Source organism: Siphateles boraxobius, unplaced genomic scaffold (assembly GCF_051911475.1).
Source record: "Siphateles boraxobius isolate OS27281-9 unplaced genomic scaffold, OSU_SipBor_1 238, whole genome shotgun sequence".
Taxonomy (NCBI): Eukaryota; Metazoa; Chordata; class Actinopteri; order Cypriniformes; family Leuciscidae; genus Siphateles; species Siphateles boraxobius.
The window spans coordinates 128,040-151,725 of NW_027508853.1; the positions used below are offsets into that span (position 1 = coordinate 128,040).

The 23,686-nt window shown below is 41.0% G+C and overlaps 2 protein-coding genes across 2 annotated transcripts in view; both read right to left on the minus strand.

Moving 5' to 3' along the window:
* The window catches only part of LOC143748478 (interleukin-1 receptor type 1-like), a 66,409-nt gene extending 64,928 nt beyond the window's left edge, over positions 1-1,481 (minus strand). The window contains exon 1 of the mRNA XM_077240519.1: positions 1,272-1,481. The gene's annotated coding sequence lies outside the window, so the exon portion shown is untranslated. The remainder of the gene's footprint in view (positions 1-1,271) is intronic.
* Positions 1,482-10,608: 9,127 nt separating this feature from the next.
* LOC143748479 (interleukin-1 receptor type 1-like) overlaps positions 10,609-23,686 on the minus strand; it is a 32,540-nt gene continuing 19,462 nt past the window's right edge. The window contains exons 4-11 of the mRNA XM_077240524.1: positions 23,233-23,413; positions 22,616-22,781; positions 21,675-21,737; positions 20,695-20,830; positions 19,654-19,799; positions 13,418-13,561; positions 13,107-13,271; positions 10,609-12,284 (exon numbers count right to left, since the gene is read on the minus strand). Coding sequence (XP_077096639.1) covers positions 11,893-12,284; positions 13,107-13,271; positions 13,418-13,561; positions 19,654-19,799; positions 20,695-20,830; positions 21,675-21,737; positions 22,616-22,781; positions 23,233-23,413 — 1,393 coding nt within the window. The 3' untranslated portion in view covers positions 10,609-11,892. The remainder of the gene's footprint in view (positions 12,285-13,106; positions 13,272-13,417; positions 13,562-19,653; positions 19,800-20,694; positions 20,831-21,674; positions 21,738-22,615; positions 22,782-23,232; positions 23,414-23,686) is intronic.

Below are 23,686 nucleotides of genomic sequence, written 5' to 3' on the forward strand. Positions count from 1 at the left end.
GAGTGATCCAACGACGTGCAATTTGGTTACAGCGAATGCAGAGTCGCCAGCAATGGATGGAAACGGTAAATATTTTATTTTATAGTATAGTTAATTCGTATCTTGTAGTCGATGTGAGCATAACTTCAAATCATATTGCAGGGAGTTGTTTTTATGAGCTTTTCACTAACTTTACTATCTGCTGAAAAGACACAAATATTTTGCTAGCTTATCATATCTTGCTTGCTATATTAATACAAATAAAGTTAGGTGTTAATGTTAAACTGTCATTGTATTAGGGGTGGTGATGGCGCAGTGGATAAGACACATGCCTCTGGTGTGAGAGACCCGGGTTCGAATCCACTGTGAGACACCACTGTGTCCCTGAGCAAGACACTTAACCCCTAGTTGCTCCAGAGGCGTGCGACCTCTGACATATATAGCAATTGTAAGTCGCTTTGGATAAAAGCGTCAGCTAAATGCATAAAATGTAAATGTAAAAAATGTATTATTCGTTTAATACATCTATTTATACCCATGATTATTAATATATGCATTTACATTTCCCATAATTAGGGAAGTAATGTTTACAGTACCACTTTGCAAGAAAGTAAAGTATGTAATGTATGGGTTAACATGAACGAAACATTAGCAATACATTTGTTACTGTATTTGTTTATCTTTGTTAACGCTAGATTTTCAAAAAAAATCAGCTGTTGGTTTGTTAGTTTGTTCACAGTGCGTTAATTGATTGTAACAATTCAAACATTGGAGTGTAATGTATTAATGAATGGGTTAGCAAATATTTATAAATGCTGTACTTGATAACATCCTCGTTTCTGCACACGCTGTCAAATTGACGTTGTACTCTTTCTTCTGCCCAAATGCTCAGAAGAGCTTTGGAATCCTCGACAGACCAGTACAGGCGATTCTCCATTTCGAGCAGCGATAATTTTGCGCTATATAAAAAAGTGAAATGTGCATCTTGCCGCAGACCATACCTTTCCCTAACACCGATAAACTCCGCCTTTTACCTTGACCACGCCTCTAGCCCAAGCTGGCCTGCTTTGGCCCAAGGTATTCGACGGGCCAGAAATCCTGGCCGTTGGCCCCAAGTAAGCCCCGCTCAAGCACCGGAAGTGACAGTGGAAACGCGACTGGCCCTGGCACGCACTAGCACGGCTCGGCCTTGGCCCGGCAGTGGAAACGCGGCTAGTTTCTATATAATGTTCTACACTACTTATATCAATTAAGTTGGGACAGCAAAGACTGTGATTTGGACTTTGACTTACTAGTCAGATGGTGTATAACGTCTTGGAGATGTTGTCCGACAGAACAGCCGCTCCGATTCTGCTGGGGTGCAGGCATTCAGCACGGTAGAGCCTAGGTCGCTCCCAGAACAGATTCCAATTATTTACAAAGAGCAGTTTCTGTTCATTACACAATGACATTAACCATTCATTTAGTGCAATTAATCTACTGAACCTTTCCTGTCCTTGTTGGTACGTGGGAAGCGGTCCAGACACGATGATCGTTGCTTCAGGCGATGTGCTGCGTACCGTCTCGATCAGGCTCCTGTAGTCCTTCTTCAGAACCTCCGTCTGCCGCAGCCTGATTTCGTTCAGACCCGCGTGCAGCACAACAGGTCCGACGCGCTCGTCACCGTTCAGGATCTCGGGAACATGTGCTGCGACATCTAGAGCACGAGCACCAGGAAAGCAGTGAGTGCGCACCTTACCTTTACCTGAGGTAGCACGGACATGACGGACGATGGAACTGCCGATGATCACGGCGTCGTCGCGTTCCAACTCGCGAAGAGGGGAGAAGCGCTCCGGGTGGAGATCTCGAAGACCGGGAGGGGAGGAGAGGTTCTTGGTCTGGTCCTGGCTCGTGTCTTCCACTGAGGGATCAGAATCAGAATCAGAAAGAGCTTTATTGCCAAGTGTGCTTGCACACACAAGGAATTTGTTTTGGTACTGAGGCTTCCAGTGGACATCTACAAATACAAATACAAAAAGAAACATAATACTACAAATTATAAAAATAAAGAATAAAAATATAAATATATGAGAATAAAAGTATCACAGTTGGGTTTAGTCAGAAAAGACATTTTCAGATTTACAGATTATGAACATATTTACAGTGTTTTGAATATTATAAATAAATAAATCTACATATAAGTATCACCTGAGTTGTAGGATATTGCACTAATCAGTGGGAGTATTGCACTTAAGGGCGTATGCCTTAGGAAGTGTGTTAACTGTTCAGGAGGGAAATGGCCTGTGGGAAGAAACTGTTCCTGTGCCGAGATGTTCTTGCGGCCAGTGATCTGAGTCTCCGTCTTGACGGTAACAGTTCAAACAGGTGGTGTCCAGGGTGAGTGGAGTCTGTGATGATTTTACCTGCTCTCTTCCTCACTCTGGAAGAGTACAGGTCCTGGAGGTTTGGCAGGGGGGCACCAATGATCCTCTCCGCAGTCCGGACTGTCCGTTGTAGTCTCCTGATGTCTGATTTGGTAGCTGAACCAAACCAGACAGTGATGGATGTGCATAAAACGGACTCAATGACGGCTGAGTAGAACTGAATCAGCAGCTCCTGTGGCAAGTTGAACTTCCTCAGCTGGCGAAGGAAGTACAGTCTCTGCTGGGCTTTTTTCACAATGGAGTCAATGTGATTGTCCCACTTCAGGTCCTGAGAGATGGTAGTGCCCAGGAACTTGAATGACTCCACTGCTTCCACAGTGCTGTTCATGATGGTGAGTGGGGGGAGTGCTGGGCTGTTCCTCCTGAAATCCACGATCATCTCCACTGTTTTGAGCGTGTTTAGCTCAAGGTTGTTATAACTGCACCAGACAGCTAGCTGTTTAACCTCCAGTCTGTAAGCAGACTCGTCACCGTTCCGGATGAGACCGATGACAGTGGTGTCGTCGGCAAATTTCAGGAGCTTGACAGAGGGGTCTTTAGAAGTGCAGACATTAGTGTACAGGGAGAAGAGCAGTGGGGAGAGAACGCACCCTTGGGGGGCGCCAGTGGTGGTGGTGAGAGTCCTGGATGTGTGTTTCCCCAGTCTCACTCGCTGCTGCCGGTCCGTCAGGAAGCTGGTGATCCACTGACAGATCGAGGATGGTATGGAGAGCTGGGTCAGTTTGGCTGTGAGAAGACCAGGCATGATGGTATTGAAGGCCGAACTGAAGTCCACAAAGAGGATCCTTGCATAAGTCCCTGGTCTGTCGAGATGTTGCAGGATATAATGCAGTCCCATGTTGACTGCATCATCCACAGACCTGTTTGCTCTGTAAGCAAACTGAAAGGGATCCAGCAGGGGTCCAGTGATGTCCTCAGTGATCACCCAGGGTCCATGGTGTTGTGTCGGTGCCGCAGTGAATGAAGCCAGGGATGATCGCGTCCTGGGTGCTTGGGTCCTGTGCAGAGAAGCACACGGAGTAGACGAGGTCGGAGTCAAAAAGTTACTAAGCACTGACTTGTCAGCATCGGCGCGTGATGTTTCAAGCGCTGATCGCTGATCTGCAGCTCGGCTTGCCTCTCTAGTAGATCACGGACCTGCTTCTCCACGGACTCCAGCTCCAACAGCACCGAATGCAGCTCGAATGTGTCCTCACCTGCACTCAGAGGTAACGTTATACACACATCCGATATATTCGCCATTATAACAGATGAACAGTAAAATAGTAGTAATACTACCAATATCACTACTAATTTAGGACTAAAATCCTGGATATAACCCATATCCTTTCAGTGAAATGGGTGTAAATGAGACGATCGAAAGGCGAGAGGCCACGTGTGCTATGCTAGCGGGCTAAAGGCTAGTAGCGGAGATTCGGAAAGTTGGATCTAAGCAGCGATATCAAAGCAATCCAATTGTTTTTTATAAGGAATAGTATGGAAGATAGGTTCACATGCTGTAAAAATAGATAGTGCTTGTTTATAAATGATTGGTAAAGAAGAAAATCAAGGATTTATGAATCAATTCGACAGAGCTCCAAACACAAACCGCACGCGGATGCGCAGTCCTCGCAAATACCATTTCTTTCAAGAAAGGAACACAGTTGTGAGGATACTGCCGTTTCTAGTATCTTTGACAGAAAAGGTAGATTTGAGATCAGCCTGTAATTGACTAATTTTGTATAATCAAGTTGCGTTTTTTTAACAAGCGGTTTAATCATAGCCAGCTTAAAGGTTTTTGGTACGTCTCCTAGAGACAAGGACGAATTAATGATATTAAGAAGAGGATCTATGACCTCTCGAAGCATCTCTTTCAGCAGCTTAGTCAGTATAGGGTCTAACATACATGTTGTCAATTTAGATGAATTAACGAGTTTGCAAAATTCTTCCTCTCCTATAGCAACAAATTAATCAAATTTTTCCTCAGGGAGACTACAATGCACTCCCTGATCCGATACTGTAGTAGACGGTTGCATAGTTATAATTTGTCCCTAATATTATCAATCTTATAAGTGAAGAAGTTCATAAAGTCATTACTGCTGTGTTTCTTGGAAACTTCTGGGCTTGAAGCTTTCTTTTTCGTTAGTTATAGTTATAGTCTTTCAGTCAGAGATCTAATCTTGTTTTAAATTGTCACGATGTTACCAAACGTAGCATTATAAACCATTTATGCTTGTGATTACAGGAGGATTGCCTTCGTCTGTCCAACTAGCCACTGTTTTTCCTGGGTTTAATCACTGTTTTAGTTTTCATTTCTTTGGATGTATGTGCGTGCGTCGGAAATCTGCCACCATCGTTCTGTGCGGACCTGGAATTAGGTAGGCCTAGGGTGGAGGCCTGCTAGTGATAGCCTGCTTACTTGTGTTTTGTTTGTTTGTTTCGTCTGTTTGTTTGGTAATCATTATATCACCGTATTCAGCCTATGGGCATTGTGCAATATCTCCTGTGTGGAAAGTGCTTATTTTGCAGTGTTCACTAGTGTGAAACACCATGTTAGTGTTTGTGTACGGCTTATTTGATGTGAAGTATCTCTTACAGTGTTGGAGTGTGTGTATGTGAAAAGTATCTATTTATTCGACTTTTTTCACTGTAGCCTATGAATTATGAGACTTATACACTGTAACTCATCTACTATGAGACTTAATTCACTGTGACTTTTTTTATTGTAGAATTTTGTTCAGTGTTACCTATGGGGAACATTTGCTTGCTCTGATTGCCAACCAATATATTATTGTCTAGTGTTTAATAAAGTTATATGTTTGAGTACATCAGTCCCATTTCTGTTCCTTCAGTGTAAATATGATAGAAACGCAGTGGACAGTGTAAATATGATAGAAACGCAGTGGACAGTGTAAATATGTTAGAAACGCAGTGGACAGTGTAAATATGTTAGAAATGCAGTGGACATTGTAAATATGTTAGAAACACAGTGGACAGTGTAAATATGTTAAAGCAGTGGACAGTGTAAATATGTTATAAACGCAGTGACAGTGTACATATGTTATAAACGCAGTGGACAGTGTCAATTTTTTGGAGAATCTGTTAATTGAAATCACGAAGAAGCCTCTCCATGTTTGAGATAGCAGTATTGGTATATTTAAAAGCTTACATTTTGAGGTTGAAATCGGCTTGTTTTCGTAGATTCTAGCATGCAGTAGGGGCGTGGCGTGTCATTGTCTGTGTGTATTTCCATACTGAATAACCCGGCGCTTTTGCCCCCGCCCTCCAAGTCAACCACATGGCTACTTATTATGCTGTGCTCTGGCCAGCTCTCTCTGATATCAAAATTCAATGAAGATGGATGCCGCAAAGATTGTCGCAGACGAGATGAACCGTCTGGCAGTTACACCGAAAATGTTTTCGCCGCACTTCGTGGGCTCGGGAAACTGAACCGGAGGTATGGGCGCAGCGCGCTCGCCCTCAGTGCTTCAATACGGCGGCTCGGCTCGCTGACAGCGGTGGCTGGCTGTTTCATATGTGACGGAGAATCGAAATAGAGGATGCAGTTAAGACCTTTGCTGCTGCGATGAAGGCCTGCCGTGCGTGTTTCTGAAATGTAAGTTAAGCTTCATTTGCTCTTTAGTCGTTATTTAAGATGCTGAACCTGCTGATGATATAATGTGCTTGCGGACATTTCATTTGTGTGTGTATACGCACATAAGAAAGTGGTGTAAAGAGATTTGCAACAGTAATTTGAGGAGGTGAAATGTGATTATTTGGAAAATTGCAGAAATGACTGCTTAAAGAAAAATGCCAGCAGGCATTTGCCTCCTACATAAACTTTAATATTGTTGACATTTTGGGCACACGAGCGTTGCGTACTATTTGCGCTATATGTAGGCCTATGGCTTATTGGTCTTTGTTTGTTGTTGTTGGTTTTGCGTTATATGTATATGGCATATTGGTCTTTGTGTGTTGTTGCTGGTTTTGCGTTATACTGTATGTATATGGCATATTGGCCTTTGTGTGTTGTTGCTGGTTTTGCGTTATATGCAGGCTATATGGCATATTGGTCTTTGTGTGTTGTTGCTGGTTTTGCGTTATATGTATATGGCATATTGGTCTTTATGTGTTGTTGCTGGTTTCGCGTTATATGCAGGCTATATGGCATTATTGGTCTTTGTGTGTTGTTGCTGGTACGTTGCAAATAGAGGGGCAGCACAATTGTTTTTCGCCTAGTGCGGCAGAAGTGCACTCATTCGAAGTGTAAAAAAAGCTGTAAAGCACATGGAGGAGCTTTACAGGGGGTATGGCTTATCTAAATGAGATGTAAATGAGCCCTATTGTCACCCCCAGCAGCAGAGACAGGTGAGAACTGCACAATCTTTAGCTCGTTTTCTCCTCTTTGAGCTTTTTTAAGTGCCTACTTTAAAATGGCCACAACTTCTCCAAATATTATCAGATTTCCACATGTTACACATCGTTGGAAAGCTTGGATATTACACTCTCAGAATCTATGAATAACTCAAAATGCCCCAGAACCGACTTGTGTCCCTAGTTTCCGTGACTGGTCACATATGTTATAAACGCAGTGACAGTGTAAATATGTTATAAACGCAGTGACAGTGTACATATGTTATAAACACAGTGGACAGTGTAAATATGTTATAAATGCAGTGACAGTGTACATATGTTATAAACGCAGTGGACAGTGTAAATATGTTATAAACGCAGTGGACAGTGTAAATATGTTATAAACGCACTGGACAGTGTACATATGTTATAAACGCACTGACAGTGTACATATGTTATAAACGCAGTGGACAGTGTAAATATGTTATAAACGCAGTGACAGTGTAAATATGTTAAAAACGCACTGGACAGTGTACATATGTTATAAACGCAGTGATAGTGTAAATATGTTATAAACGCAGTGAACAGTGTAAAAATGTTATAAACGCAGTGACAGTGTAAAAATGTTATAAACGCAGTGACAGTGTACATATGTTATAAACGCAGTGACAGTGTACATATGTTATAAACACAGTGAGAGTGTGCATATGTTATGTTATAAACGCAGTGACAGTGTACATATGTTATAAACGCAGTGACAGTGTACATATGTTATAAACACAGTGAGAGTGTGCATATGTTATGTTATAAACGCAGTGAACAGTGTAAATATGTTATAAACGCAGTGACAGTGTACATATGTTATAAACGCAGTGACAGTGTAAATATGTTATAAACGCAGTGAACAGTGTAAATATGTTATAAACGCAGTGACAGTGTACATATGTTATAAACGCAGTGACAGTGTACATATGTTATAAACACAGTGAGAGTGTGCATATGTTATGTTATAAACGCAGTGACAGTGTACATATGTTATAAACGCAGTGACAGTGTAAATATGTTATAAACGCAGTGAACAGTGTAAATATGTTATAAACGCAGTGACAGTGTACATATGTTATAAACGCAGTGAACAGTGTAAATATGTTATAAACGCAGTGACAGTCTACATATGTTATAAACGCAGTGGACAGTGTAAATATGTTATATACTCAGTGACAGTGTACATATGTTATAAACGCAGTGAACTGTGTAAATATGTTAGAAACCCAGTGGAAAGTTTAAATATGTTAGAAACGCAATGAACAGTGTAAATATGTTTGAGACCCAGTGGAAAGTGTAAATATGTTAGAAACGCAGTGAACAGTGTAAATATGTTAGAAATGCTATTCTCAATATACATGCTGCCACTTGGTAATATTATAAGAAAACATGGAATTAATTTCCACTGTTATGCTGATGACACTCAATTATATATCTCATCACGACCAGATGAAAACACTAACTTATCTAAATTGACAGAGTGTCTAAATGATATAAAATGCTGGATGACGTGTAATTTCCTGCTATTAAATTCAGATAAAACGGAGGTATTACTTATTGGTCCAAAAAACTACCCACAAAATCCCTTACAATACAACTTTAATTTAGAAGGATGTCCTGTTACTTTATCCACTACAGTAAAAGACCTGGGTGTTATACTAGACCGCAACTTGACTTTCGAAAATCATATTTCATATATTACAAGAACAGCCTTTTTCCACCTTAGAAACATTGCTAAGCTACGTAACATGCTATCTGTTTCTGATGCAGAAAAGTTAGTTCATGCATTCATGACCTCGAGACTAGATTACTGTAATGCTTTATTAGCTGGTTGTCCTGCATCCTCAATAAACAAGCTACAGTTAGTGCAAAATGCAGCCGCTAGAGTTCTTACTAGGTCAAGAAAATATAATCATATAACACCAATTTTATCATCTCTACACTGGTTAATGAATGCATTAACATTATGAACATCAGCTATGCTAATTATTTCCCATCTGCCTTTCTGCTGTTATCTCGGGACGCTAGTCCCGAGGTAAATAGCGTTCGTCAGCTCCAGTTTGTATCCAGCCTCTCACGGAGACTTCAGATGCCCCAACGCCTGTGAAGAGACGACTCGACGCCTGTGAAGAGACGACTCAAAGCCGGCGATATGTTATGCCATAAATTAATACATGATTAACTAACTGTATTTTTCTATGTACATTTCCGAAATGCACTTTCTGTAAAGCTGCTTTGAGACAATGTGTATTGTGTAAAGCGCTATACAAATAAATTTGATTTGAATTGAATTGAAATGCAGAAATCAAGCTCCTGCCCCTTTTGTTTCCAAATGTATTGTGGCCCTCTATGATAATTGTAAATAATAATTATTAGTACAAATAGTATAATAGATAACAATACACTTATACACTATTGCCACTTACAATAATAATTAAAAAATATATATTATAAAAAAAATTTTTTGGCGGAAGCATTTGCCGGAGATGAAGTGGTAGGCGGAGTTTCTTCTGCAGTTTCCTCATACGCAGCAGTTCACCGCGAGTCTCACACTACCGGAGGAGCAGGTAACGTCAAGCTAGTATGGAAAAGTTACATTTATCCTGCCATGCTACTTCAAAAGTTGCGGAAACATGCGAGTCATGCTTAACTAAAATAAAAGTATAACTCGATTTCAGCCGCATTCTGAGTCTGAGAATTAAAAAAGTTATAATTTTCTCCCTGATATCATCAATCTTGTAAGTAAAAAAGTTCATAAAGTCATTACTGCTGTGCTGCTTGGAAACATCTGGGCTTGAAGCTTTATTTTTCATTAGTTTAGCCACTGTTTCAAATAAATACCTAGGGTTTTGTTTATTTTCTTCTAATAGGGTTGAAAAATAAGCAGATCTAGCAGTTTTTAAAGCCTCTCTGTAAGCAATCGTGGTCTCCTTCCATGAAATCCGAAATACCTCTAGTTTTGTTTTCTTCCAGTTTCGCTCCATTGTTCTGACTGCTCTCTTTAGGGCCTGAGTGTGGGTCCTAACCCAGGGTCCATCTGTGTCCTTCAGGGCCCGAGGAACGTACTGAGCATTTGATGGCCCCTTCGAACTGGGACAGCCTTCGTCGCCCCTCGAGCACAGCCTTCGAATCGGGATGCACGTCTAGTGATACGAACAGTTACGATGGCGTCATTGTTAGCGGGCAGCATGAAGGCCAATGAAGGTCAATAAAGGCATTATGCAAACGAGTTACAAACCTACACAGGTTCAGCACGAACTGAGTCTAACATGACAAACATGAATACCAGTTATCTGCACTTTGATCTTTGCAGATTTTTTACATTCACAAACAGCTTTATTACTTACTATATGAAAGGTGATATCTCAAAAAGCATCATGGGGCACTTAAAAAAATCTGTCTCTATATATTGCTACATTTTTCTAAATGTCATAATCAATTGATAACAAACAAGTATTCATTACTTCAATAATCTGATTGTTTCTGCTTTAAATTATTACATTAATAAATTTTTAGCTAACTGTGATTTTGTATATGTACAATTCTATATTAAATTCATAACTTAGACAGCTTCTTCTGATAACATATCACTCTAAATTGTAATGTGGACTCTGTAAAGCTGCTTTGAAACGATGTGTATTGTGAAAAGTGCTATACAAATAAATGTGAATTGAATATTCATAGAACATAAAAAATGTAAAGATATTTGGAGTAAAAATCATAAAAAATAAAACACATTAAGCAAGAAATATATCACTGATTGTGTGTGAATCCTTGTATTATAAACACAAGAGCACAAGTATGAATTGTGAAAAAATGACAAAAATCATAAAATCTTTTGGTTTTTATATACATATTTCACATCTGACATAGTATTTACAGTTTTCGATTTTGTGTCCACAGAATGACTGGTGTGCAAGAGCTCAAGTTCTCTTCATCACACTGGGCATTAACATGCGACCTGTATCCGGATGTTCCACATACACATTAAAAAGACAAGTGTAAACGCGCTTCTGATGGGAATGTTATCCGATCAGTGTGTCCAGGTCCGGAGGGAGTCGAGGATGCATTGTGATTGGATCTCAGTGTAATGTAAACAATCCAGCCATCGTGTCTGCATTCACAGGTGGACGTCACACCCCCCCCCCCCCCCCCCACTGTCATTATTCCCCTCCTCTCTCCGGTACTGAGAGCGGTGTAATTTTGCGATACAGTCGAGTGCCAAGTACATCGCAAATATACTGAAATGTTTGCTTTTGCACCCTAAAGTTGTAGAACCATTCATTTTCTGTAAAGAAAGCGCATTTTTCCAACCACAGCTGCAACGTTCTCGGACACGTTTCTCTGTACCGTTTCCATTACGGCATCTGTCCACATTATTAGGACTTGCAGCCTCTTCATCATCCTCATTTTGCGAGATTTGTAAAATGTCCCCCGACTGAAAACTGTTTTTAAAAGTAAAACCCACGACTTTGCACCGGAGCCATTCTTTTTTTTTCTTTTCTTTTTTTTCCCGTGGGAATGCGAGATCCGATCTGTTATCCTGATACAGAAGCCGCTTGATGTGGACAGGTCTAAACGCAGCGTGTCCTGACTGGCTTATGATCCGGTCAGCTTGATCTGACCACGGAGATCGCATGTTAATGCCAAGTGTAAAAGCAGCCTGAGTTCACTTTCAGCTCTCACGTGAACCTGAAAACATTGTGCTGGTTTCGGTTTCCGATTCAGTGCGCAACAGATCTCTGGGTCTTCCTATCAAGAGTTCTGTGGTTGATATTTTTGGGTTGTAATTTAAGGAGCAATTGGGCTCCAGAAGTAAAAATCGAGAAAATTTACCTCCATTAATAAAAGATACACATATATATTCAAAATGCATCTAGGGATGAGTGGTTTGTCTCCAAAAATAAAGAGAAAAGACTGCAATATTCAGATCCATGTGGGAGCTGACACGTTTGGCTTTTCTGTTTATATTTCTTTACTAAAACAAAAAACAAAACAAAAAACTCTGGAAGAAAGGCTGGTGAAAAAGTGTGTGGTCCCTGTTGCACTCGATAGTTAAAGGCAAAGCTAAAGCTTCTTTTCACCTCCAGATTGCTGACTGCATCCCTTCAAGCTAGAAACTAAACCAATTCCTGTTTTTGGCTTTTCCTCTGACAGGCATATGGTAGCGCACCTCCCTCCAGAAGCGTGCCGAGGGGTCGAGAGAGGTCGAACGCTCCTCCATCTTCCCGTCGCAGCACATCCACCTCTTCCTTCTCTTCCAGGCTTGTAACACTCCCTGTTTCTCCTTGAGGAGTCTCACTGAGTGAGGCAGGCGGTCGGGCTCTCGGATCTCCTCCAGCTCCAGGAGCACGATGCTCACGGTGTTCTCCACGAGCCCTCGGTACAGGCCCGTCTGCTGCTCGGCCCACTCCAGCGCCTCGGGACTGCAGAGAGACGTCGAGGTGTAGAGGAGAAGAAGTCGACGACAGTGGGTCAGAGCCTCCTCTACAACATCCACCACCGCTGGAAACATGAAGAGGAGAATCAGCCAGGAAGAACATCGGGATTCAAGTTAACATTAGGCACGCACAATATATCGGCCAGCATATCGATATCAATGCTGACATATCTTAATTTTTAATGTTATCGTTATCGGGCCGAAAAAAAGATTTGGCCGATTTATTAAAGCCGATGAATAATGTATTATTTCCTTCAGCTGAGACACTTGAGATGCGCACTGTTCAACATGATGGTTTTAAATTGCTTTAAATATGATTGGAATCACTTATAGGAATAGGAAAATACAGTTCAGTGCAACATGTGCAGCGCAAGTCTGTCATATCAGCTACATAGAATTATGATGAGAACATCATTATAATTGTGTTTGGGACGTGGCTTTTAATGGTGAGACTTGTGTTTTTGTAATCAGGCTCTCAAAAATTACCTAAAATGTATGACTTATTACACAGCTTTTCACCACAAATAATGAGGGGACATGAAATAACATGCACCATTCTTATTAATTATTATATTATTTTCTTGATTACTCATTATTTATAATTATAACATTTTGTTTGATATTAATAACAAAACAATATTAAAAATTATTATTTAGTCATGTTGATATATAAAATCACAAAATTTTGGGCCAAATTGTGCAGCCCTACTAGCAAGCACAGCAAACCTTATCATTATAATCCCAAATAGATGTTTTCCCTAAATAATGCAGCCCTAACCCAGACTGCTGTAATACAGCTAATGTTTGCATTGATTTCCAATGTGATCACAAGAAGAACTGCTGGTTTATATTACAGGGCTTTGTTTTGTTACAAACTTTTTAATTACCTTCTCCAGGTAGACCGTCCCGGCCCAGGATGAAAAGTTTGTAACCGTACCGGCCCTCCAAGACCTGCGGCAAAGTGCTCATCGCAAACACCTCAGCCTTTTCACTCGAGCCATCAAGGACTCTCGGATAGGCAATGTAGGCGTCATACTGCTTACCATCACCATCTAGAAGAAACATCATCAGAAACACAGTTTCAGCATGTCCTGTAATGCTTTGACCGCAGGGGAAGGTGTGAACTCCAGTTTTGTAACTTAGTTATTTCCAAGTAACTGCTAACGTGCAAAAGTATATTTCCTGTTTATATGAGTACCTGTGGTTTTGTAGAGGAATGGAAACACAGTCCGAACCCACAAGGCCAGCTCCACTTTGAATACGGTGCACAGAAAAACTCCCATCATGAAAAGCAGTGCCACCGACCCCAGGAGAAGCCCGAGAAGCAAAAAGAGATTCGGATCTGTGGATGTGGAAATCTGTTTATGTGTTGCTGGTATAATAGTGAAAGTAGATCATATGATTGCTTATAGAAATTTTATTTTCCACATACCAATCTTTAAAATCATTTGAAAGCATTATAAACTTTAAAACATGTCATTCTGTAAACAGAATAAATAATACAACTATTTAATAAATAAACAAGGCAAATGTGTCATGAAAACGATGCCGGTATCTACAAAAGTCAACAAGTAAATAAACTAGTTAATAAAATAATGGACAAAGGTGCATTCAAAATATTATTTTAAAAAAGTAAATAAATATATAAATTATTAGGGTTGTGGTTTAATAATAAAATTATTAACACATCGAGTCCACATATCTTTATGTTGAATCAACATAAATGAGATATAATTATTAATTTAATATGTTCAATAATTCAAATTATTTGAGTGATTTAATGTATAGTCAACCATTAAAACTTCAGACAAACCAATAGATTTTCCCAAAATAAAACCACAAATATGGTGAAGACTTGTGACTTTGATGGTTTTCACTTCTTCTAAATGTCAGCCACTAAAGGAGAAACACCCATTGCTCATTTAAGCAGTTAACTAGTCACTGGTCTGTCGACACTCAAAGCGAAACAACAACAGCCGATAACAAAATTATATTTCATGCAGCAAGATTTTGGACTAATAAAGTGTTAAAAAGCTGTGATGGTGATGGAGTGATGCTGTGATGGTGTGATGGAGTGTTGCTGTGATGGAGTGATACTGTGATGGTGTGATGGAGTGATACTGTGATGGTGTGATGGAGTGTTGCTGTGATGGAGTGATACTGTGATGGTGTGATGGAGTGATACTGTGATGGTGTGATGGAGTGATGTGTGATGATGTGATGGAGTGATACGGTGATGGAGTGATGTGTGATGATGTGATGGAGTGATACTGTGATGGTGTGATGGAGTGATGGTGTGATGGTGTGATGGAATTATGGTGTGATGCTGTGATGGAGTGATGTGTGATGATGTGATGGAGTGATGCTGTGATGGTGTGATGGAATGATGGTGTGATGGTGTGATGGAATTATGGTGTGATGCTGTGATGGAGTGATGTGTGATGGTGTGATGCTGTGATGGTGTGATGGAGTGATGTGTGATGATGTGATGGAATTATGGTGTGATGCTGTGATGGAGTGATGTGTGATGATGTGATGGTGTGATGCTGTGATGGTGTGATGGAGTGATGTGTGATGATGTGATGGAGTGATGGTGTGATGGAATGATGGTGTGATGCTGTGATGGTGTGATGGAGTGATGTGTGATGATGTGATGGAGTGATGGTGTGATGGAATGATGCTGTGATGGTGTGATGGAGTGATGTGTGATGATGTGATGGAGTGATGCTGTGATGGTGTGATGGAATGATGGTGTGATGGTGTGTTGCTGTGATGGTGTGATGGAATGATGGTGTGATGCTGTGATGGAGTTTTGCTGTGATGGTGTGATGGAATGATGGTGTGATGCTGTGATGGTGTGATGGAATGATGGTGTGATGGTGTGATGGTGTGATGGAATGATGGTGTGATGCTGTGATGGAGTGATGGTGTGATGCTGTGATGGAGTGATGCTGTGATGGTGTGATGCTGTGATGGTGTGTTGCTGTGATGGTGTGATGGAATGATGGTGTGATGCTGTGATGGAGTGATGGAATGATGGTGTGTTGCTGTGATGGTGTGATGGAGTGATGGTGTGTTGCTGTGATGGAGTGATACTGTGATGGTGTGATGGAGTGATACTGTGATGGTGTGATGGAGTGATGTGTGATGATGTGATGGAGTGATACGGTGATGGAGTGATGTGTGATGATGTGATGGAGTGATACTGTGATGGTGTGATGGAGTGATGGTGTGATGCTGTGATGGTGTGATGGAATTATGGTGTGATGCTGTGATGGAGTGATGTGTGATGATGTGATGGAGTGATGCTGTGATGGTGTGATGGAATGATGGTGTGATGCTGTGATGGAGTGATGTGTGATGATGTGATGGAGTGATGGTGTGATGGAATGATGGTGTGATGCTGTGATGGTGTGATGGAGTGATGTGTGATGATGTGATGGAGTGATGCTGTGATGGTGTGATGGAATGATGGTGTGATGCTGTGATGGTGTGTTGCTGTGATGGTGTGATGGAATGATGGTGTGATGCTGTGATGGAGTTTTGCTGTGATGGTGTGATGGAATGATGGTGTGATGCTGTGATGGTGTGATGGAATGATGGTGTGATGCTGTGATGGAGTGATGGTGTGATGCTGTGATGGAGTGATGGAGTGATGCTGTGATGGTGTGATGCTGTGATGGTGTGTTGCTGTGATGGTGTGATGGAATGATGGTGTGATGCTGTGATAGAGTGATGGAATGATGGTGTGTTGCTGTGATGGTGTGATGGAGTGATGTGTGATGCTGTGATGGAGTGATGGTGTGATGCTGTGATGGTGTGATGGAGTGATGTGTGATGATGTGATGGAGTGATGCTGTGATGGTGTGATGGAATGATGGTGTGATGCTGTGATGGTGTGATGGTGTGATGGAATGATGGTGTGATGCTGTGATGGAGTTTTGCTGTGATGGTGTGATGGAATGATGGTGTGATGCTGTGATGGTGTGATGGAATGATGGTGTGATGGTGTGATGGTGTGATGGAATGATGGTGTGATGCTGTGATGGAGTGATGGTGTGATGCTGTGATGGAGTGATGCTGTGATGCTGTGATGGTGTGATGCTGTGATGGTGTGTTGCTGTGATGGTGTGATGGAATGATGATGTGATGCTGTGATGGAGTGATGGAATGATGGTGTGTTGCTGTGATGGTGTGATGGAGTGATGTGTGATGCTGTGATGGTGTGATGCTGTGATGGTGTGATGGAGTGATGGAGTGATGGTGTGATGCTGTGATGGAATGATGGTGTGATGCTGTGATACTGTGATGATGTGATGGAGTGATGGTGTGATGCTGTGATGGAGTGATGCTGTGATGATGTGATGGTGTGATGGAATGATGGTGTGATGCTGCGATGGTGTGATGGAGTGACGGTGTGCTGCTGTGATGGTGTGATGGAGTAATGTGTGATGGAGGTTAGGGTTAGAGTGATGATGTGATGGAGTGATACTGTGATGCTGTGAGGTGTGATGCTGTGATGGAATGATGGTATGATGCTGTGATGGTGTGTTGCTGTGATGGTGTGATGGAATGATGGTGTGATGCTGTGATGGAGTGATGGAATGATGGTGTGTTGCTGTGATGGTGTGATGGAGTGATGTGTGATGCTGTGATGGAGTGATGGTGTGATGCTGTGATGGAATGATGGTGTGATGCTGTGATGGAATGATGGTGTGATGCTGTGAGGTGTGATGCTGTGATGGTGTGATGGAATGATGGTGTGATGCTGTGAGGTGTGATGCTGTGATTGTGTGATGGAATGATGGTGTGATGCTGTGATGGAGTGATGCTGTGATGGAGTGATGCTGTGATGGAATGATGGTGTGATGCTGTGATGGAATGATGGTGTGATGCTGTGATGGAGTGATGCTGTGATGGAGTGATGCTGTGATGGAGTGATGCTGTGATGGAGTGATGCTGTGATGGAATGATGGTGTGATGCTGTGATGGTGTGATGGAGTGATGCTGTGATGGTGTGATGGAATGATGGTGTGATGCTGTGATGGAGTGATACTGTGATGGAATGATGGAGTGATGCTGTGATGGTGTGATGGAATGATGGTGTGATGCAGTGATGGAGTGATGCTGTGATGGTGTGATGGAATGATGGTGTGATGCTGTGATGGAGTGATGGTGTGATGGAATGATGGTGTGATGCTGTGATGGTGTGATGGAGTGATACTGTGATGGTGTGATGGAATGATGGAGTGATGCTGTGATGGTGTGATGGTGTGATGGAATGATGGTGTGATGCTGTGATGGTGTGATGGAGTGATGCTGTGATGGAATGATGGTGTGATGCTGTGATGGTGTGATGGAGTGATGCTGTGATGGAATGATGGTGTGATGCTGTGATGGTGTGATGGAGTGATACTGCGATGATGTGATGGAATGATGGTGTGATGCTGTGATGGTGTGATGCTGTGATGCTGTGATGGTGTGATGCTGTGATGCTGTGATGGTGTGATGGAATGATGGTGTGATGCTGTGATGGTGTGATGCTGTGATGGTGTGATGGAATGATGGTGTGATGCTGTGATGCTGTGATGGAATGATGGTGTGATGCTGTGAGGTGTGATGCTGTGATTGTGTGATGGAATGATGGTGTGATGCTGTGATGGAGTGATGCTGTGATGGAGTGATGCTGTGATGGAATGATGGTGTGATGCTGTGATGGAGTGATGCTGTGATGGAGTGATGCTGTGATGGAGTGATGCTGTGATGGAGTGATGCTGTGATGGAGTGATGCTGTGATGGAATGATGGTGTGATGCTGTGATGGTGTGATGCTGTGATGGTGTGATGGAATGATGGTGTGATGCTGTGATGGAGTGATACTGTGATGGTGTGATGGAATGATGGAGTGATGCTGTGATGGTGTGATGGTGTGATGCTGTGATGGTGTGATGGAATGATGGTGTGATGGTGTGATGCAGTGATGGAGTGATGCTGTGATGGTGTGATGGAATGATGGTGTGATGCTGTGATGGAGTGATGCTGTGATGGTGTGATGGAATGATGGTGTGATGCTGTGATGGTGTGATGGAGTGATACTGTGATGGTGTGATGGAATGATGGAGTGATGCTGTGATGGTGTGATGGAATGATGGTGTGATGCTGTGATGGAGTGATGCTGTGATGGAATGATGGTGTGATGCTGTGATGGAGTGATGCTGTGATGGAATGATGGTGTGATGCTGTGATGGTGTGATGGAGTGATACTGTGATGATGTGATGGAATGATGGTGTGATGCTGTGATGGTGTGATGCTGTGATGGTGTGATGGTGTGATGCTGTGATGCTGTGATGGTGTGATGGAATGATGGTGTGATGGTGTGATGCTGTGATGGTGTGATGCTGTGATGGTGTGATGGAATGATGGTGTGATGCTGTGATGGTGTGATGCTGTGATGGAATGATGGTGTGATGCTGTGATGGTGTGATGGTGTGATGCTGTGATTGTGTGATGGAATGATGCTGTGATGGTGTGATGCTGTGATGGTGTGATGGAGTGATGCTGTGATGGAATGATGGTGTGATGCTGTGATGGTGTGATGGAGTGATACTGTGATGATGTGATGGAATGATGGTGTGATGCTGTGATGGTGTGATGCTGTGATGGTGTGATGCTGTGATGCTGTGATGGTGTGATGCTGTGATGGTGTGATGCTGTGATGGTGTGATGCTGTGATGCTGTGATGGAATGATGGTGTGATGCTGTGATGGTGTGATGCTGTGATGCTGTGATGGTGTGATGGAATGATGGTGTGATGCTGTGATGGTGTGATGCTGTGATGGTGTGATGGAGTGATGCTGTGATGCTGTGATGCTGTGATGGTGTGATGCTGTGATGGTGTGATGCTGTGATGGAATGATGGTGTGATGCTGTGATGGTGTGATGCTGTGATGGTGTGATGCTGTGATGGTGTGATGGTGTGATGCTGTGATGCTGTGATGGTGTGATGGAATGATGGTGTGATGCTGTGATGCTGTGATGGTGTGATGCTGTGATGGTGTGATGCTGTGATGGTGTGATAGAATGATGGTGTTATGCTGTGATGCTGTGATGGTGTGATGCTGTGATGGTGTGATGGTGTGATGCTGTGATGGTGTGATGGTGTGATGGTGTGATGGTGTGATGCTGTTATGCTGTGATGGTGTGATGGTGTGATGCTGTGATGCTGTGATGGTGTGATGGTGTGATGGTGTGATGCTGTGATGGTGTGATGGTGTGATGGTGTGATGCTGTGATGGTGTTATGCTGTGATGGTGTGATGGTGTGATGCTGTGATGCTGTGATGCTGTGATGGTGTGATGGTGTGATGCTGTGATGCTGTGATGGTGTGATGCTGTGATGCTGTGATGCTGTGATGCTGTGATGCTTGAGTCGCACCTGCAGGAATGAGTGAGAACTGTCCGCTCGGGGTTCCTCGGCTGCTGGACACCATACAGGTGAAGTTTAGATAGAAATCTTCCTGCCAAACATCTGACACGGAGAGTGTGCGCACTAACACAAAACCCTCCTCCGTTCTGCTTTCACTTTAAGAGCAAAGGACACAGTTAAACTTTCAACTTAAAATTATATTGATTATAATTCACCGTTATAACATTGCCTACTAATAAACAGGAATATTTACCAATATATATTCTTTCACCTAATAATTGTAATCCCTTATAATAAATCCCACACAGAAACTGTGAAAACGGTATGGTTCTACTGTCAATAAAGTTATTATCTTTTTACAATTAGTCTTTTTTTATATTAATATTTTCCTTCTGTTGTGACTCATGACAGATGCATGATAATATGCCTACAGGTCTATATCAGGCATGACTGAACTCTTATATCTCTTTTTACTTATACTCATATAAGTAATGGCATATATCACAATGCATAACTGTGACATAATTTTGACTGGGAAAAATTAATGAAAATGTTTTAAATATAAAATAATCATGTGGTAACAGCTTTTTTTTGTATTATCCAACTATTGAAATGCATTATGTAGCCCCTCCAGCTCGAATTGCCCGCTCCAAGCGAGACTCGAACCCGGATGCGTATGCGTGAGAGGCGAGCGCTCAAACATGGAGGCTAAAGACCACAGTCTGTTGAGATCAGGGGAGTGAGGTTCACGCACACACACACACACATACACACGCACGCACGCACGCACGCACGCACGCACACACACACAAATACACATACACGTACACACACACCTCTTACTGGACTACGTCTGTTATAGTGACAAATGAAAGGTGCTTTGTTTATTTTGAGTATTTTCTCTTTTTTCTTGTAGGAAGTTTATCAAAAGATTGTTCATAATAAATATATAAATCTAGTCTGTATCGTTTCAAACAACAAAGGATACTTCATTCAAACTTCATTCCCTGTCTTTGTGTAATCTGAAACACAGCTAAATTCAGTACTCACTTCATGCGATCCTGATGAATGCGAAGCGACTTGTTTTCGGAGATAAATTCCTCTTCCACAACTTTCCACAGCACTGCCACCAGGGGAATGCCTTTTCCCGGAACAAATACAACACAATCCTTCCTGAAGGATGAACCTTTAAAACAAACAAACACAGCTCGAGTTCATAATATTCTCCGACTCTCACAGGTCACACACACTTACAGTTGTAGCTTCGGTAACAATAAGAGCCCATTAGTTAACATTAGTTCATGCATTAACAAACATTATATAACAATGATCAATACATTTTCTACAGTATTTATTCATCTTTGTTAACATTAGTTAATGAAAATACAACTGTTCGTTACTAGTTCTTGTTAGCTCGGGTTCATTTAATAATATTAACAGACACAACTTATAATTTTAATAATGTATTGTTAAATGTTGAAATTTACATTTAAGAAATGGGTAACACTTTACAAAAGGTTCATTAGTTAACATTATTTAACTACCTTCGTTAACAAGAATGAGCAATACTTCACAGCATTTATTAATCTTATTTAATATTAATTTCAACATTTACTAATGCATTATTAAAATCAAATGTTGTATTTGTTAACATTAGTTAATGCATTGTGAACTAACATGAACAATCAATGAACAGCTGGATTTTTATTCACTAACATTACTAAATAATGTGACAAATGTATTGCTCGTTGTTAGGTCATGTTAGTTAAAACATTAAATAATGAAACTTATGAACCTTATTGTAAAGTGTGACCAAGAAATGTTTTGGAAGTATTGCTCATGGTTAATGTCAGGAAATTGGAACTTATTGTAAAAGGGTTACAGTGACTTTAGTTGCAGGATGTGGTTTATTGCGCAAGTAACTGAACTTTGAGTGTACAGAACATATGAGTACCTAAAAAACTGAGATAAATAAAAGATACATGAATAAATAAATATATTCTGATAATTAAAATAAATCTCCAGCTTACCTCTCTGAACTTTGATGATCTCATTAACTGGCTCAATCAACCTCGGTTTCTCCAAATATTCATCTGCGATAATTATAAAAAAAGAACACATTAAAAGGCCGATTGACAAAATAATTAAATAAATGCTTTAGTTTTAGTTTCTTATTAATTATTGAGATAAATTTAACAAAGCATTTCTGGAGCAGTTATCTGTTATGCATGATTATTCACATTCGTTAATCAGAGCTAAATATGTGTGTAAATATGTGTGTAATGTCGTACACCGACCCCGTCTCTCTGATCCCTCTACTGGGGGTTTAGTTTAATATTTTAAAGTAGCATTTCATCGTGGTTAAAGAGATAGAATATGTGGACAGTGGTAGAAAGAATATTTTTATGAATAGACTATTATGGGTGAAATAGGAGATAACATTGTTAAATATAACAAAGATGATAAATTAATTGCAATTGCATTGCATGAAATGCTTTGTCTGTCTTTTTTCCTCATTTTTTCTGATTGTTTGTTTGAAACTCCATCATGTGCTCTTGTGATTCGCTCAACAATTTATACAAGAAAAGAAAACTCAATTACACTTCTTCACTTTAAAACTTCTCATCTTTCTTTTACTTCTTATCTCTATTGACATTCTTTGCTGAATTTTTCATAAGGAAACAAAAAGAAATGTAAAGTATTTTGAATTATTTAGCAATGTTTTTAAAACTGGGGAGATTATGGAAATGTTTGAGTTAATGCATCTCTTGTGAGATATGTAAGAGTCGATTTGCATTTTGCATGGGTTAGTGCGATCTCTATCCGGTCACATTAGGAATGCATTGAAATGAAGGTGTAAATGCAACCCGGATATGAAATGCATGTTAATAGATGTTAATAGCAGGTGTGAACAGGCCCTAGATGTACACATATAACCTTAAATAATGCCCATTGTGCAGTAAACGCTCACCGTGAACTTCACACTCGACAGATTCAGCCATTTCACCGACGACTCCACCTAAACTAAAGGTCATTTTGCAGGTGTACAATCCAGCGTCATCGAGATGCACTTTGCGTATGTTAAGAATATCCTCATTGGGAGCAAACTTTTCATCTTCTTGAAGAGGCTCACAGTTCTGAGGATCAGAGAAGACAGCAGACACAGACAAGACAAAGGAATAGTTTATATTAGGCAGCTGCACAGATCCACAATAAAGATGATGTATATTTTTGTTTTGGCTAAGTGTGGAACAAGCAATATACCCGTTTTTTACCGGTTTTAATCCTGACTTATTGACATGCATCACATTGAGTTTGTTCGTTAAAACTGTGTTATCCAAATGGATTGAAATTTTATATACAATTCAAATGCATAAATTTAGACCTACATATTTTTTCTGACATGAAACTTTATAAACTAGTCATTAAAACTAATAAACTCTTAAAAGGTCAAGGGAAATATGAATATGTTGGTTCTGTTCAACAGAAAAACAACATTAGAGGCAAGTAATTAATGGCAGAACTGTTATTCCTTCAAGGCCTCGACGGCGACCTTGATCCCGTATGAAGATAATGATGTGTTTGTACCTTGTACCACTGGATGGAGGGATGATCCACACTGCTGATGTATCTCCTCAGAGGACAGGCGAGGACATCGTTCACACCGGCACTGATGCTCTGGAATCCCCTCTCCGGTCGCTTACAGTCTCCAGACGTCATCTCGCTTACCACCAGCACTGCGGCCTGTCTGTAGCACTGACTCGGAGTCCTGAAGAAGAACGACAGACTTTATAATGAGACTGTCTGTAGCACTGACTTACACTAGATAGGGTTAGGGTTTAAATGAAAGTCTTTCATTTATAAGTCACATTTCTAATATCTGTAAAACCGCATTCTTCCATCTTAAAAATATATCTAAATTACGTCATATGCTCTCATTGACAAATGCGGAACAGTTAGTTCATGCGTTCATGACATCAAGGCTAGATTATTGTAATGCTCTACTGGGTGGTTGCCCTGCACGCTTAATAAACAAACTACA